Below are 12,829 nucleotides of genomic sequence, written 5' to 3' on the forward strand. Positions count from 1 at the left end.
AACTTTTGTAAGAAGCGGGGCTACATGTGTTTGAAATGTCATGGCTCCCAAACATTACCATGGCTGTTTAAAAAGTAATAAAGTAAAGAGCTGTCTTACCTCTTCTGGCAAAGAATCTTGCTATTTTCTGATATTTATATGCACTAGATATTTGTACATATAGAAAGTAATCTGTTGTAATTGTTTTCATGAAAGGCCCCCGTATTAAGAACATTGGAAAACCCATATAGTATGCAGTTTATATAACTATTCTATAGAATGGAAAATGTTTATCACAGATTTTGAAGTCTGATAGTGTTCATTGTATATAGAACAAATTGTATGTGGCTGGGAACTTGTGAATGTAGTTTCATGGTGCTAGAACATGATCTTGATGGTAGCATATAGGTTTGGTTGATAGCCAGTGACTGACCACGGTGGAATAAAAGTACAAAATGTAAATGTTTTGAAGTCTTACTACTGGGTGCACCTTCATGTGACAGGAATATGACAATGTAGAAAATACTCATCCCTGGTGTTTCTAATTGGGATACTTGTGAGATCTCTTCCCAAAAAAAAGTGACATATTAAGTTATCTGTAAAGAGCTGTAATGGTGCTGAATGAGTGTCTAATCATACACATCAGTATCTGCCCCAGTGGAGCTTGGTTTAAATACTCTACCCCACAAACACTAATATCTACCAGTATGTTTTCGGACTCTAGGAAGAACCACCAAGCGAATGCCACACAGGACCCTAGTTGGAATAGATCCTATTGCCCCAGCATTTTGAGGTGGCAATATTAGCCACTGTGCAGCCATGCCCAATGCAATTTGTAGAATGCAAATAGCATGATAAACTATAAAATAACATCTATTTATACTCCTAACAAACAAATCTGTGTAGTATAGACTAAATATTTGCAGATTTTTTTTCTGTATTAAAATGCTACATTTTATGTCTAAACAAATGACGGCATTAATGCCTATAGACCCAGTAAACTGCAATATCGAATGGAATGATAAATGCACATGGCTCTAGGCAGACAGATCTCTTACTTTTTGAAGTCTTCAGTGACAAAATTGCAACCATAAACTTTGAAAAAAGTTGTCACTTTTTTTTTTTTTTTTTTTTTTTAAACATGGACAATCTACAACATGGACATTATTTAATGATCTTGTTATACCGAGCGCTATAAAATCACAATGTCTATGGTCTGCATAGAACAGAACACTTGAACTCCAAAGCACTGAGGCATTGCTGCATCACTGTAGTTTGCATGTTCTACATGTGTTTGGGAAGAAACCTAAGCACACAGGGAAAACTGTCAGTCCAAAAAAAAACATACTGGCAGGTTAATTGGCTTTTGTCAAAATTGACCCTAGTCTGTGTGTGGTAGGGAATTGGATTGTAAGCTGAAATAGGGCAGGGACTCGTGTGAATGACTAGATTGTCTGTACAGTAAGAGGACTGATGCTATAAAATATTAAATAGAGCATGTTAGAAGGGCCCGCTTAGCCATGTGGCCCAAATCATGTTCCTCTGTTAACTTTAATAGCTAGTTAGAGCCTAAGCCACAGAATTGAGTTAAGTTTATAAACAGTCAAATGAATTATACAGGGATTTCCTTTTTTTAAGTGTAAACACCAGTAAGTTTTAACAGCTGCCAGTAATTTAAAAACCTAGTAGGACACTTATGAAAACTTGTGCAGCAGAGACTTCTGATTTATGTTACAGCAGCTTTATGCACAGCTGTACACAATGTAAGGTCCCTCAAACTATTTTGAACCTTGTTCCTACCCAGAGACCACCTTTTGGCCTAACATGAGACAACACTTTCGCCTTTGCAAATATCACACAACCTCCCCCCAAGAGATTTTACTGGGGGACAGATTGAGGGTCAGTCCCTAATATGGCATTCCCAAACTAAGGTCTGGACTGAGGGCACGCTTATCAGAAGTTTGTCAGTCTGCTAGTTGATATCAAGTAGGTGGAATGACGCCTCCAGGGATTCTGCGCTGATACTGCAACAACTTCCAAACTCCAACTCCCAAAGCTTCACTGACTGTGTACTCGGTCTGCCTTTCTGAGCTTCACTGACAGCTTGCCCTACTGAACCAAGTACTGGTGAGGGCGAATACTGAAGTCTTGGTAGGTGGGCTGAAAGGAAGCAGCACTGGGGGTACATTTGCCCCACTGAGAGGCAGCAATGTTCTCTTATGGGAAGAGTTCCACCTGAACGAACGTGCTCGTCCTGTTGCAGGTGCAGCACAATAAATAACTTTGCTTAATACAGCAATGTAATCTAAAATTGTATTTACTGTGGGCTAGGAGCATTTTGTTCACCTAGGTTAAGTAAATGGCATTAATTTGAAGTAGCAGATAATGCTACCTCTCAGTGTTAAAATATAAGTGTTTTACTGTGCAGTGACAGGCAAATAGGGCAGACCTAAAGTTAATACCCATCTCCACATTGCACCTCATTTAAGGGTCTACTTATGACGAACTGCAAAATGGTATATGAACATAATAAAGTACCATGCCCACTTATTAAAAAATCATGCTGGGATAGGGCATCAGCCATCCAATCAGATGCAATCTTTAGATGGCGTTGGCCATTGGGGTCAAGCTCTAAAAAAGTTTTTTGGAGCTTGATAAACTTGCCCAGACGTCGGTCCCCCATTGAGTATTATGGGGACTGTGGCACCTCGCCTACTGCAGAAGATTTTTTTTTTTTTTTTTTAAATTGCCACTACACTATAAATGAATAAACCATGTGCCGGGGAGAGTTTCCACTTCGTTTAAGGCTTGATAAATAGGCCCCAGAAATATGAAATGCACAAACATTATTTTGCAATTTAGCACTTCTGCACTGAGCACATAGGTCAGTATGCATAGGGAATTTCCCATTCAGTCCTTCATAAGAGACCCTGTGGGCTTTAACAAACGTTAAATGCATGGCGTCACAATAGAGCAGGCACATCGAACTCAACTGACAGAGGACTGTATTGAGTGCGGAAAAACTCTGCAAGGTCCACTGCGTGGCTGCACACTGACAACTAATGTGTAAGATATGTTGTATTTGTTTAGATTGGCATCTTATTTAGGTTTGTTAGTGCTTTGCGTTTTGTAATTTGAAATTGGATTAAAAAGTTTATAAATGCAAGAATCCATATAAAGCTAGGAAACCCAAAAAAATAGTCCAAATGCTAAAAGTAAGGAAGTATATTTAAACAGGGTGCAACTACACTTATTTCTTTCTGGACCTCAGCCAATTAAAAAATGAGGGACAGGATGGTGTGCTGCCACAAAACACCAGAACACATACACTATATGAACAAAAGTATTTGAATACAGTGTCATTTACAGTCCATGTTGGTGTAATGTCATATTAAAGTATATGTATTTGGATGCTTGGAGTTGGTCCCCCTTTTTGCAGTCATAACAGCTTCCACTATTCTTGGAAGACTTTTCACAAGATGTTGGTGTGTTTTTGTGGAAATTGGTGCCCATTCATTCTGTAGAGCATTTGAGGTCAGGCACTGATGGTGGACGAGAAGGCCTGGCTCGTAATTTCCATTCCAGCTCATCCCAAAGGTGTTCGATGGGGCTCTGTTTGGGCCAGTCAAGTTCTTCTACACCAAACTCCGCAAACCATGTATTTGTAGTCCTTGCTTTGTACACTGGGGCAGTCATGTTGGAATAGAAAAAGACCTTCCCCAAACTGTTGCCACAAAATTGGAAGCGCAGCATTGTCCAAAATGACTTGGTATGCTGAAGCATTAAGATTGCCATTCACTGGAGATAAGGGGCCTAGCCCAAACCCTGAAACCATCCCATACCATTATCACTCCTCCACCGAACTTCACAGTTGGCATAATGCAGTCAGGCAGGTAACGTTCTCCTGGAATCTGCCAAACCCAGACTTGCCCATCTGACTGCCAAACAGAAGCGTGATTCGTCACTCCACAGAACACGTTTCCACAGTTCAGTGTTGGTGTGCTTTGCACCACTCCATCTGACGCTTGGCATTGGTCTTGGTGATGTGAGGCTTGCAAGCAACTGCTTGCCCATGGAAACCTATTCCATTAAGCTCCTGCCACACAGTTTTTGATCTTACATTAATGTTATTAGAAGCTTGGAACTTTTCAGCTATGGAATCAGTCGTTGCCTACTTTTACGCACCATGCGCCCTGGCAGTCATTGACCCTGCTCTTAGCTACGACGTGGAAGACCACGTAAAATCAGAGTTGCTATTCCTAAACACTTCCACTTTCTAATAATCACTTAGCCCAGGGGCCTCCATTCCCTTAATCCAACCCTGACTAAGGGGGCCACCATTCCCCAATGAGGCGCCGACCTTCCCCAAGCACTTACCTTTTACTGTTCTCCTCCTGTCACTGTAGTCCTTCTGCAGTGCGCTGTATGCTCCTTACTGAGATCTCGTGAGACTCACAAGATCTCCTCAGTAAGGAGATCACTGAGCGCCACGAAAGGACGACAGTGCTCAGCAGCAATGATCAGGCCGGGGGCACCCCCGCACCAATCAATGCCGCGGAGCACTGTCAAGGACCCCCTGGATGCCCGAGGCCCCTGGGCTATAGCCCAGTTAGATGTCAGGTTAATCCGGCCTGCTTACAGTTGACAGTGGAATATCCAGCAGGGATGAAATTTCACCATCCATCTTATTGCAAAGGCAGCATCCTATCACAGTACCACACTTTAAGTCACTGAGCTCTTCAGAACAACACATTTTGTATCACAGATGTTTGCAAATGGAGACTGCATAGCTAGGTGATTGATTTTTATACACCTCTAGCAACAGGTCTGATTGGCCACACCTGTTTATTAAATTGAGGTGTTTCAAATACTTTTGTTCATATAGTGTACCTGCATTAGTGGATCATTGTCCAATTTGACCACACACATGGGTTGTGAGACAAGATAGTCCAGCTGAGCAGCTGTATAAATTCCACCATACACCATTGTCTACTAGCAGTCGGGGGCCATGTACACTTTATTTTATTTTTCTTACCTGATATTTTTCTCAACACTCCAAGAAAGCCAATATCTTCTAGCAGCTGTTTCTTCTCTTCCATGTTATTTAAGTATAGCTGGACAAAGGGGGAGCACAGGAGTTTACAACAAGAAACAAAAATATCAAACTAAAGCAAGTGATTTTAATTACAAATCTCCTATCTTATATATTAGCCTTTGTTTCACAGATTGAATTGGAAAATAATTTATGGTGACAAATGCGCATTAAATGAAGCTGAACAAAACACATTCATTATATTTTCATTACTGCCTTAAAGTAGTCTTGACCAAAAATATTGTCAACCTTGCACTTATCCAATAACTCACAATTTACCTTAACATAGGTTGAAATTAATAACTATTTGGTCTCCATGATCTGTTAACATAACACTGATTCTGAATTAACATTGTATACACAATCATAAAATGATAAGGAATTAACACTGTACTCTGCAGTTATTTTGATCAAAGGCTGCTACAATCAACTTCATATAACCATGGATGAGCTTTCTCCTTGTGCAAACTGCTTCAGTTCTCCCAAATTTGGAGGGTGCCTTCTCCCAACTGCTGTGTTGAGATCTCTCCATAGGTTCTATAGGATTTACATTCGGACTAATTGATGGCCACTTCAAAACAGTCCAGTGTCTTGTCATTCCTGGGTGCTTTAAGTGTTTGGGGTCATTGTCCTGCTGGAGACAATGACCTACAATGGAAACACCGCTTTCTGCAACAGCCTGGTAATTTAGAGATTTCATAATGCCATGCACACTTTCAAGACACCAGATGTCACCAGGTGAGAGGTTCAGCAATTATTTGGTGTCTGGCTGCATCTGAGTGTGTGGAAGGCTTTTTGAAAGCTTCATTTTATATTTTGTGAACACAGGAATGCTGTACTTTCTAAAAGATTTTGAGTGTTATATGTCCACATGACAAACTCCAGTCAGGCTTTCTTATGTCTCAGCAGTGGGGCATCCTACCATATAACCCCTTTACATTGAGTTGGCAACAGATGGAGCAAGTTTAAAGAGCTGCACATTGGATCTGAAGGTCCGCATGAATCTGGCAGTTGATTGAGCTACTTTTTCTAACATTTTAACAATCCTGCGCTGAGATCTTCAAATTTGCTCTTCCGGCCAAATGCAGGGAGGCTGGCTACAGTGCCATAGGCCTTACACTCCCTTAATAACATTATGGATGGAGGACACTGGAACATCAAGGTTCATAGAGATTGTAGACAAGCATAGCCAGAATCTCAAGGCTATAAATCAATTGTCTGACTGCCTCAGACAACTATCTGGTTTTCTTCTCTTTATGCTCACTGCAGTACACAGTTTAAAAAAAAAAAAATCCTGTTTTTTTTTTTTTTTTCTCAATTCAAACTCTTAATGAGTGATCAAATTCTTTCTGACTATTTCTAAAAGGTGCCAATTTTGTCTGGCCCATTTAAGGATTTCTGTGTGGAATAAGCTGCAACTTGGTAATTCTTTCTAGTTTTTGGTTTGCAGTGAAACAATAACAGATACATATCTGAATATCAAAATATTTTGAAATGAACAATTTTCTGGAGAGAAATTGTGCAGCATTAAAAAAACTTCAAGGGGGCCATTTTTTGCCCACGTGTACGTGTGGACCTACGCTAAGAAAAACATTAACAGAATTTTGTTAATCCATTCCATGAGGGCTGGCATCAAGCCACCTTTTGTGAATCTGTTCTACTTCTTCTTGCTGAGAAACTCTTAGTTGCAAGTCCATTAATCCCCAGATGACACGTTTATCCATAAACTGGCTGGATTCACACTGGCAGGCTTTACTGCGGAACAGGGAGCATTAAAATCATACAAATATATTACATGATTCATTCCTAACCAATCCAGTTCACTACTACATGCTTGACTGGATCCTTGTGGGCCTAGGTTTTATTTCACAGATTAAGCAAAAAAAAAAACATACCTACCAACACTTATTTATATAGGGCCAGCAGATTCCGTAGCGCTTTACAATTGAGAGCAAACAGTAAAAAAACCAAAAACAATACTGGGTATTACATACAGAGGTAAGAGGGCATAGCTCACAAGCTTAAACTTTTGTATCAAACTTTTCTCATAGATTGTAAGTGCTACATCATATTCCATATTTGTCCTGCTAGAATGCGAAGCTTAAAGTATTTAGTGGGCTGTATGTTCAGTCACACAAATATGTTGGTCAGAGGGCTGTTGGCTGTGTAGAGGGTGTTTTTGGGGTAATTTAGGGAGATTAAGAGGGTGGTTGAGGAAAATTATAAACTTGCCTGAAGGTGGGTTTTCAGAGACCGCTTGAAGGTTTGAAGACAGTCTTGTGGTGCAAGGGAATTCCACAAAGTGGGTGCAGTCTGAAAAGTCCTGTAACTGAGAATGGGAAGATGTGATGAGTGGAAGAGATGTAGATCTTGTGCAGAACGGAGGTGTCTAGCTGTGAGATTTTGAGACAAGTGTGAAGATGTATGTTGGTGCAATTTTTTTGATGGCCTTGTATGTTACAATTTTATATTTGATTCATTGAAAAACAGGCAACCAATTTAGAGACTGACAAAGTGGTTTGGCAGAGGAAGAATGATTTACAAGGAAAATCCATCTAGCTGCTGCGTGCAAAATAGATTGTAGCGGCTCATATCTGATTTTAGGAAGACCAGTAAGGATGGAATTGCAATAGTCAATGCAGGAGATGAGTGCATTAATTTTTTTTGCAGTGTCTTGAGATGTGCGTATTCCCGAAATGTTATCTTATATTTACATCACTTATAACGCCACTAATTCAGCAGCGCTGTACAGAGAACTCACTCACATCAGTCTCTGCCCCATTGGAGCGTAGTCTATATTCTATAACCTATAGACAGACTAGGGTTAATTTGATAGCAGCCAATTAACATACTAGTATGGTTTTTGGATTGTGGGAGGAAACCAGAGCACCCGTAGGAAACCCACACAAACACATGCTGCATACATATAGAGTTGATGTGCGGAACAAAGGATGGTTGAGTCAACGATTACACCTAGGCAGCGAGCTTGCAGGGTTGGATTTATGGTTGTCAACAAATAGAAATGTCAGGCAGGAAGTTTCTGTTGGTGGGTGGAAGTATTCGTTCTGTTTTGGAAAAATTTAATTTGAGATGGTGAGAGGAAATCAAAGACAAAATGGCAGAAAGACAGTCAGTAACGCAAGACAACACAGATGGTGAGAGATCAGGAGAGGATAAATTTGTATCTCAGAGATGCTTGGCTCAAATGAGCTTATTAGTTTTCCTTGGAAAGAACTGGTGTAGAGAGGAATAGCCGAGGACCTAGGACTGAGCCTTGCGGTACTCCAACTAGAACAACCTTCACTCTGCTTCCTTTATTGGAGACAAAACTGAAAGAGCAATTAGGTAGGATAAGAACTAGGATAGGACGGTGTCTTGAAGACCTAGGGATTGTAGTGTTTGTATTAGGAGAGAGTGGTCAACAGTGTCATATGTAAAGGATAGATCCAGGAGAAGTAAGAGTAATGGCCTTTAGTTTTAGCTATGATCAAATCATTGACATTCTTGGTCAGCACAGTCTCTGGAGTGTTGAGAGCAAAAGCCTGACTGAAGAGGATCAAATAGGTTTGCTGAAAAAGTGAGAGGAGAGTGTACAGTAGGCAAGTCTCTAGAGGTTTGGAGAAGCATGGGAGTTGAGATGGGGCAGTAGCTTGAGTGTTTTTGGGTCAGAATTGTGTTGTGTTGGTATTTTTACATCACTTTTCATGCAGTGATTGCACACAATCTGATCTTTCTCCATTTGTTCTGGGTTTTTTCAGAATAGGAGTAATGAGCAGAGGAGACATGGACCTACCACTTTGTAAGGGTTTGGGATTGAGAGTACAGGAGGTAGATTAGAGTAGAAACTTCCTCTTCATTTGTGGGAGCAAATGAAGAGTCAGAGGGTGCTGGGAAGCAATTTAGCTGTTTGATTAGATCCAACTTGAAACGGTACCTTCTCCCTAGACTAGCAATCTTGTCCTTGAAACCATCTGCCAAAATGATGCTGTAGATTGAACACACTGCTGTACACACGTTTCCCCAGTGACTTCCCAATTTAATTAACCTAGACTGGATTAAGTAATTGGCAGGAAATTTAACTTCATATACCAAACTCAGATTAATGCAATAAAGAAATTTGAGGGAAAACGGGAATATATAAATGATCATATTGGTAGGTAAAATATGCAATTTAAATAAAACTGAAGAGCAGCCCGCCCACATAATGAATAATGATAAAATGAGTGTCTGATTCGCAGTTCGTTCTGATGAATGACTGAACAATTTGTACAGCCATGCAGTCTGTATTTCAAGCGCTCGTTTTTAAATGGCCGATTTGTCTGCTCTGAACTTTAGCGTCACTGACAGTGTACGATACTGTTAAACACGTGCAGAGTCCCCGCACAACACGCTGCCTAAGAGTATTACACGCGTGCGTGTACCGAAGCATATCTGTCACGCACATTGGGGAGCTGCAGCAGGTGAATTGGGTATCCGCCCCCTGCGCGCTGCCATTTGTCGCATCGCCTGCTGTAGCCCCGCCCATTTCCCAATTTGCTGTTTCAGATCTAAGTGCCGGCCCCTTGTTGCGCTACTCCTGCCGCATTGTTCACGCCCTCTACCGTAGCTGTGCCTTGCGATTGGACAATTTTCAGCCTTTCCATTGGTCGCACCCCCTCAGTCTGACTCTCCTCCTGCTTGCCGATTGGCTTGCTCTCTGCTCTCTGATTGGCTGCCTGTCCCTGGGCTGTGTGTTGTTGGGGGAGCGGTGCAGGGACTCCCGTTTACCGGCATGTCCCCCGGGTCTCCCCGTGCACCTCCTTGGACTCCCAAGGGGGTGTCGAGCGGCTCCCGAAGCTGTGCATGGGGGAATCCCTAGCACTCCTCTGGGTGCTGGGAATAGGAGGATGGACTGCTCTCTGTGGGTTAAGGTGAGACATATGGGGGGGTACATGATGGATGAATAGGGTTCATATTTAGAGAAGATGGAGGGGTCAACTCCTGACATGCCGAGGAACCCAAATGCCTTGCATTAGTAGTTATGGCATCTAAGCAGCTCAGATCTGGCGTTCAAAGGATGACTCCTGCTTGTGACAGCACTCATAGCTTCTCATGTCAGACAAGTAAATATAGCGGATAATGGTTTTTTGCTAACATTGTATGCATAATAGTGTTGTGTAGTGAGGTAGTATGTTGTTGTTTTTTTTTAATGGTAGCAGAAATGTAAAATGACTTGATGTCTCTAAAGTAGATTTTCCCACTCACCACCACCTCATCCTGTTTACATATGTAAAATGTACAGATATTGTGGTTATTACATAGCTTATGTATGCAATATATCAAACAATTAAGGCTTCCATGAAAATATAGAAATACCTACTTAGGATCTCCATTACCAACTAATGACAGTGATAATATTGGACTTGTATATTTTACCATGCTTGTTCAGTGCTTACATGTACCATATATAACATGATATTTCAATATGTCCCATAGTAGACTTCAAATGGTGTATAGGGCAATATAAAATCTAGTATATCAAATATTTAAGACTAAAACCCAGATCCAAGATTATAATCAACATGTCTTCAGAATAACCACAATAACTTGGGTGCACCAATTATAATAACATGGGGGTCCAAAGCCTGCCTCTTATTGTGAAATTATCTTTTTAAGTAAACTTTGAATTAGATAACACTTACACTGAGTCAAATGGAATCCTTATTTCAGGGGCCTTTAAAGCTTGAAGCATACACAAGTGCCCTCTTGGCCCTTCACTAAAAGCTGGCCTGAAAAAACTGATTACAGTAAGCAAGTCATACCAGAAGTTACTCTATCTTGTTTGAAGTATGTTGCTCATTTTCACTTATTTTCTTCCAGTTTAAGAGGATGCTGAATAGAGAACTGACACACTTGTCTGAAACAAGTCGCTCTGGAAACCAGTTGTCTGAATATATATCTAGTACCTTTTTAGGTAAGCGTATTTTTTTTTTTTTTTTTTTTTATATACATGTTGTCCTTGCATTATGTTTACATTTTATGGTGCAACCTTTATAACTTGTGTTTTTAGAAGTGTGGTGGGAAAACATAAAATAATAAATTGCTCTCTAGATAAACAGCATGAATTGGACATCCCCTCTCCAACTTCAAAGGAGAAGGAAAAGAAAAAGAAGCCCATGTCCCAAATTAGTGGTGTTAAGAAGCTGACACACAGCTCTAGTCTCACCACCTGCAGTATTCCACGTTTCGGAGTGAAGACTGACCATGAAACGCTCCTTGCAAAGGTGATTGCGATAAACTTTTTTTTTTTAATTTTATATATAGTTTTTTGGACTTTTGTTTAAAATTGATTGTAGTTTAACAAATAAAATGTTTAGTTGTCAGCCTTGCAATCAAGTTTAGCATAGAAAACAAGCATGCTGAGACATCCATATTTATTACATTGCAGGAAATAGAGGATGCAAATAAGTGGGGACTGAATATATTTAAGATAGCTGAATATTCTGGAAACAGACCTTTAACAGTCATCATGTACTCAATCTTCCAGGTAAGTGCTGTGTTTTTAATATAGACTATGCAGTACTGTAGATTTAGGGCATGCTGATACAAATGACACGAAACCTAAAGTAAAGTCGACCCTGCGCAATAGTTTACAATCTGTGAGGTACACTTGATACATATCTTGCTGCAGGTGGGGGACACAGGGTCTTTCAAACAGAAAATGATTTACACAGCCAAAGCCTTTTGGACACACAGATATTGACTATATACCTAGTGGAATGTGACTAAAGGACAATGAATGTTGGGGAGAAATTAGATTCTGGTTGAAGCTAGAGAAGTTATGAACTGCAGTACCATGATCTTTCCACTACATGTTTGGAGAGAAAGAAAATGCATGTAGTGACATCTTGTGGATGTAGCCGTGTGCCACCTTTGAATGGTGGGTTGTGGAGGGTAAGTGAAAATAAACCATTGCATTTGTAGAAACATGGGCTTAGTAAAGCAAATGGGGTAACAGATGTACTGATGGAGCAGTGAGAAAAGGTTTCTTAAACAGTTATGTTAGTGAGTATGCTGGCTCTTGGCTGTTGGGTTTTTTCATAATTAACCCCAACTGTAAGATGATTTTAAGCAATGTATTAACAGTTACTAAGCTAAGAAATGCATGGATTGCATATTTTACTGAAAACTGCAAACTAAGGGGGCATTCCATTCTTGGCTATGTGCTGCGGATTGCCTCAGGAATGCACTTTGTGGCACTTATGAAGCTATGTAGTAATGTATTGCTGCTCATTTACCTGTGCACCTTTTTGGGGGTGCGAAGAAAAATGAGTCCCTATCAAAATGAGCAGTAATGTTTGCTGGCAGACATTCTGTCCTGCAGCACATCCCAGAGAATTGAATTCCTCCCTACAATCGGTGTTGCACTACAGACAGTTGTCTGCAGTGACCAAATTGTTATATGGTTATTTTATAAATGTTTTACTTACATCACAGGAAAGGGACCTCCTAAAAACCTTTCGAATTCCCATGGACACTTTCATTACATACATGATGACTCTGGAGGATCATTACCATGCTGATGTGGCTTACCATAACAACATCCATGCAGCAGATGTGTCCCAGTCCACTCATATCTTGCTCTCCTCTCCTGCTCTAGAGGTGATTTCATCTTGTTCCTTCCTAAATATGTGACTGTGTTCTGCATGTGAGAATATTGGCTAGTTCAGTGTGCTTCGACTCTAAAATGAAAACTGTTTTTATGGTGTACTAAACAAA

General features: G+C 40.5%; 1 protein-coding gene across 4 annotated transcripts in view; it reads left to right on the top strand.

Annotated features, from left to right (window-relative positions):
- PDE4C (phosphodiesterase 4C) overlaps positions 1-12,829 on the top strand; it is a 322,370-nt gene that overhangs the window by 294,476 nt on the left and 15,065 nt on the right. For 3 of the 4 annotated variants that reach the window (XM_075204683.1, XM_075204684.1, XM_075204685.1), the window contains exons 7-10: positions 10,931-11,024; positions 11,162-11,334; positions 11,499-11,597; positions 12,548-12,712. In XM_075204683.1, the coding sequence (XP_075060784.1) occupies positions 10,931-11,024; positions 11,162-11,334; positions 11,499-11,597; positions 12,548-12,712 (531 nt within the window). Of the gene's footprint in view, positions 1-9,805; positions 9,982-10,930; positions 11,025-11,161; positions 11,335-11,498; positions 11,598-12,547; positions 12,713-12,829 lie in introns of those variants that run through there. The other variant, XM_075204686.1, reaches the window with a different exon arrangement.

This window comes from Mixophyes fleayi, chromosome 1, assembly GCF_038048845.1.
Source record: "Mixophyes fleayi isolate aMixFle1 chromosome 1, aMixFle1.hap1, whole genome shotgun sequence".
Lineage (NCBI taxonomy): Eukaryota > Metazoa > Chordata > Amphibia > Anura > Limnodynastidae > Mixophyes > Mixophyes fleayi.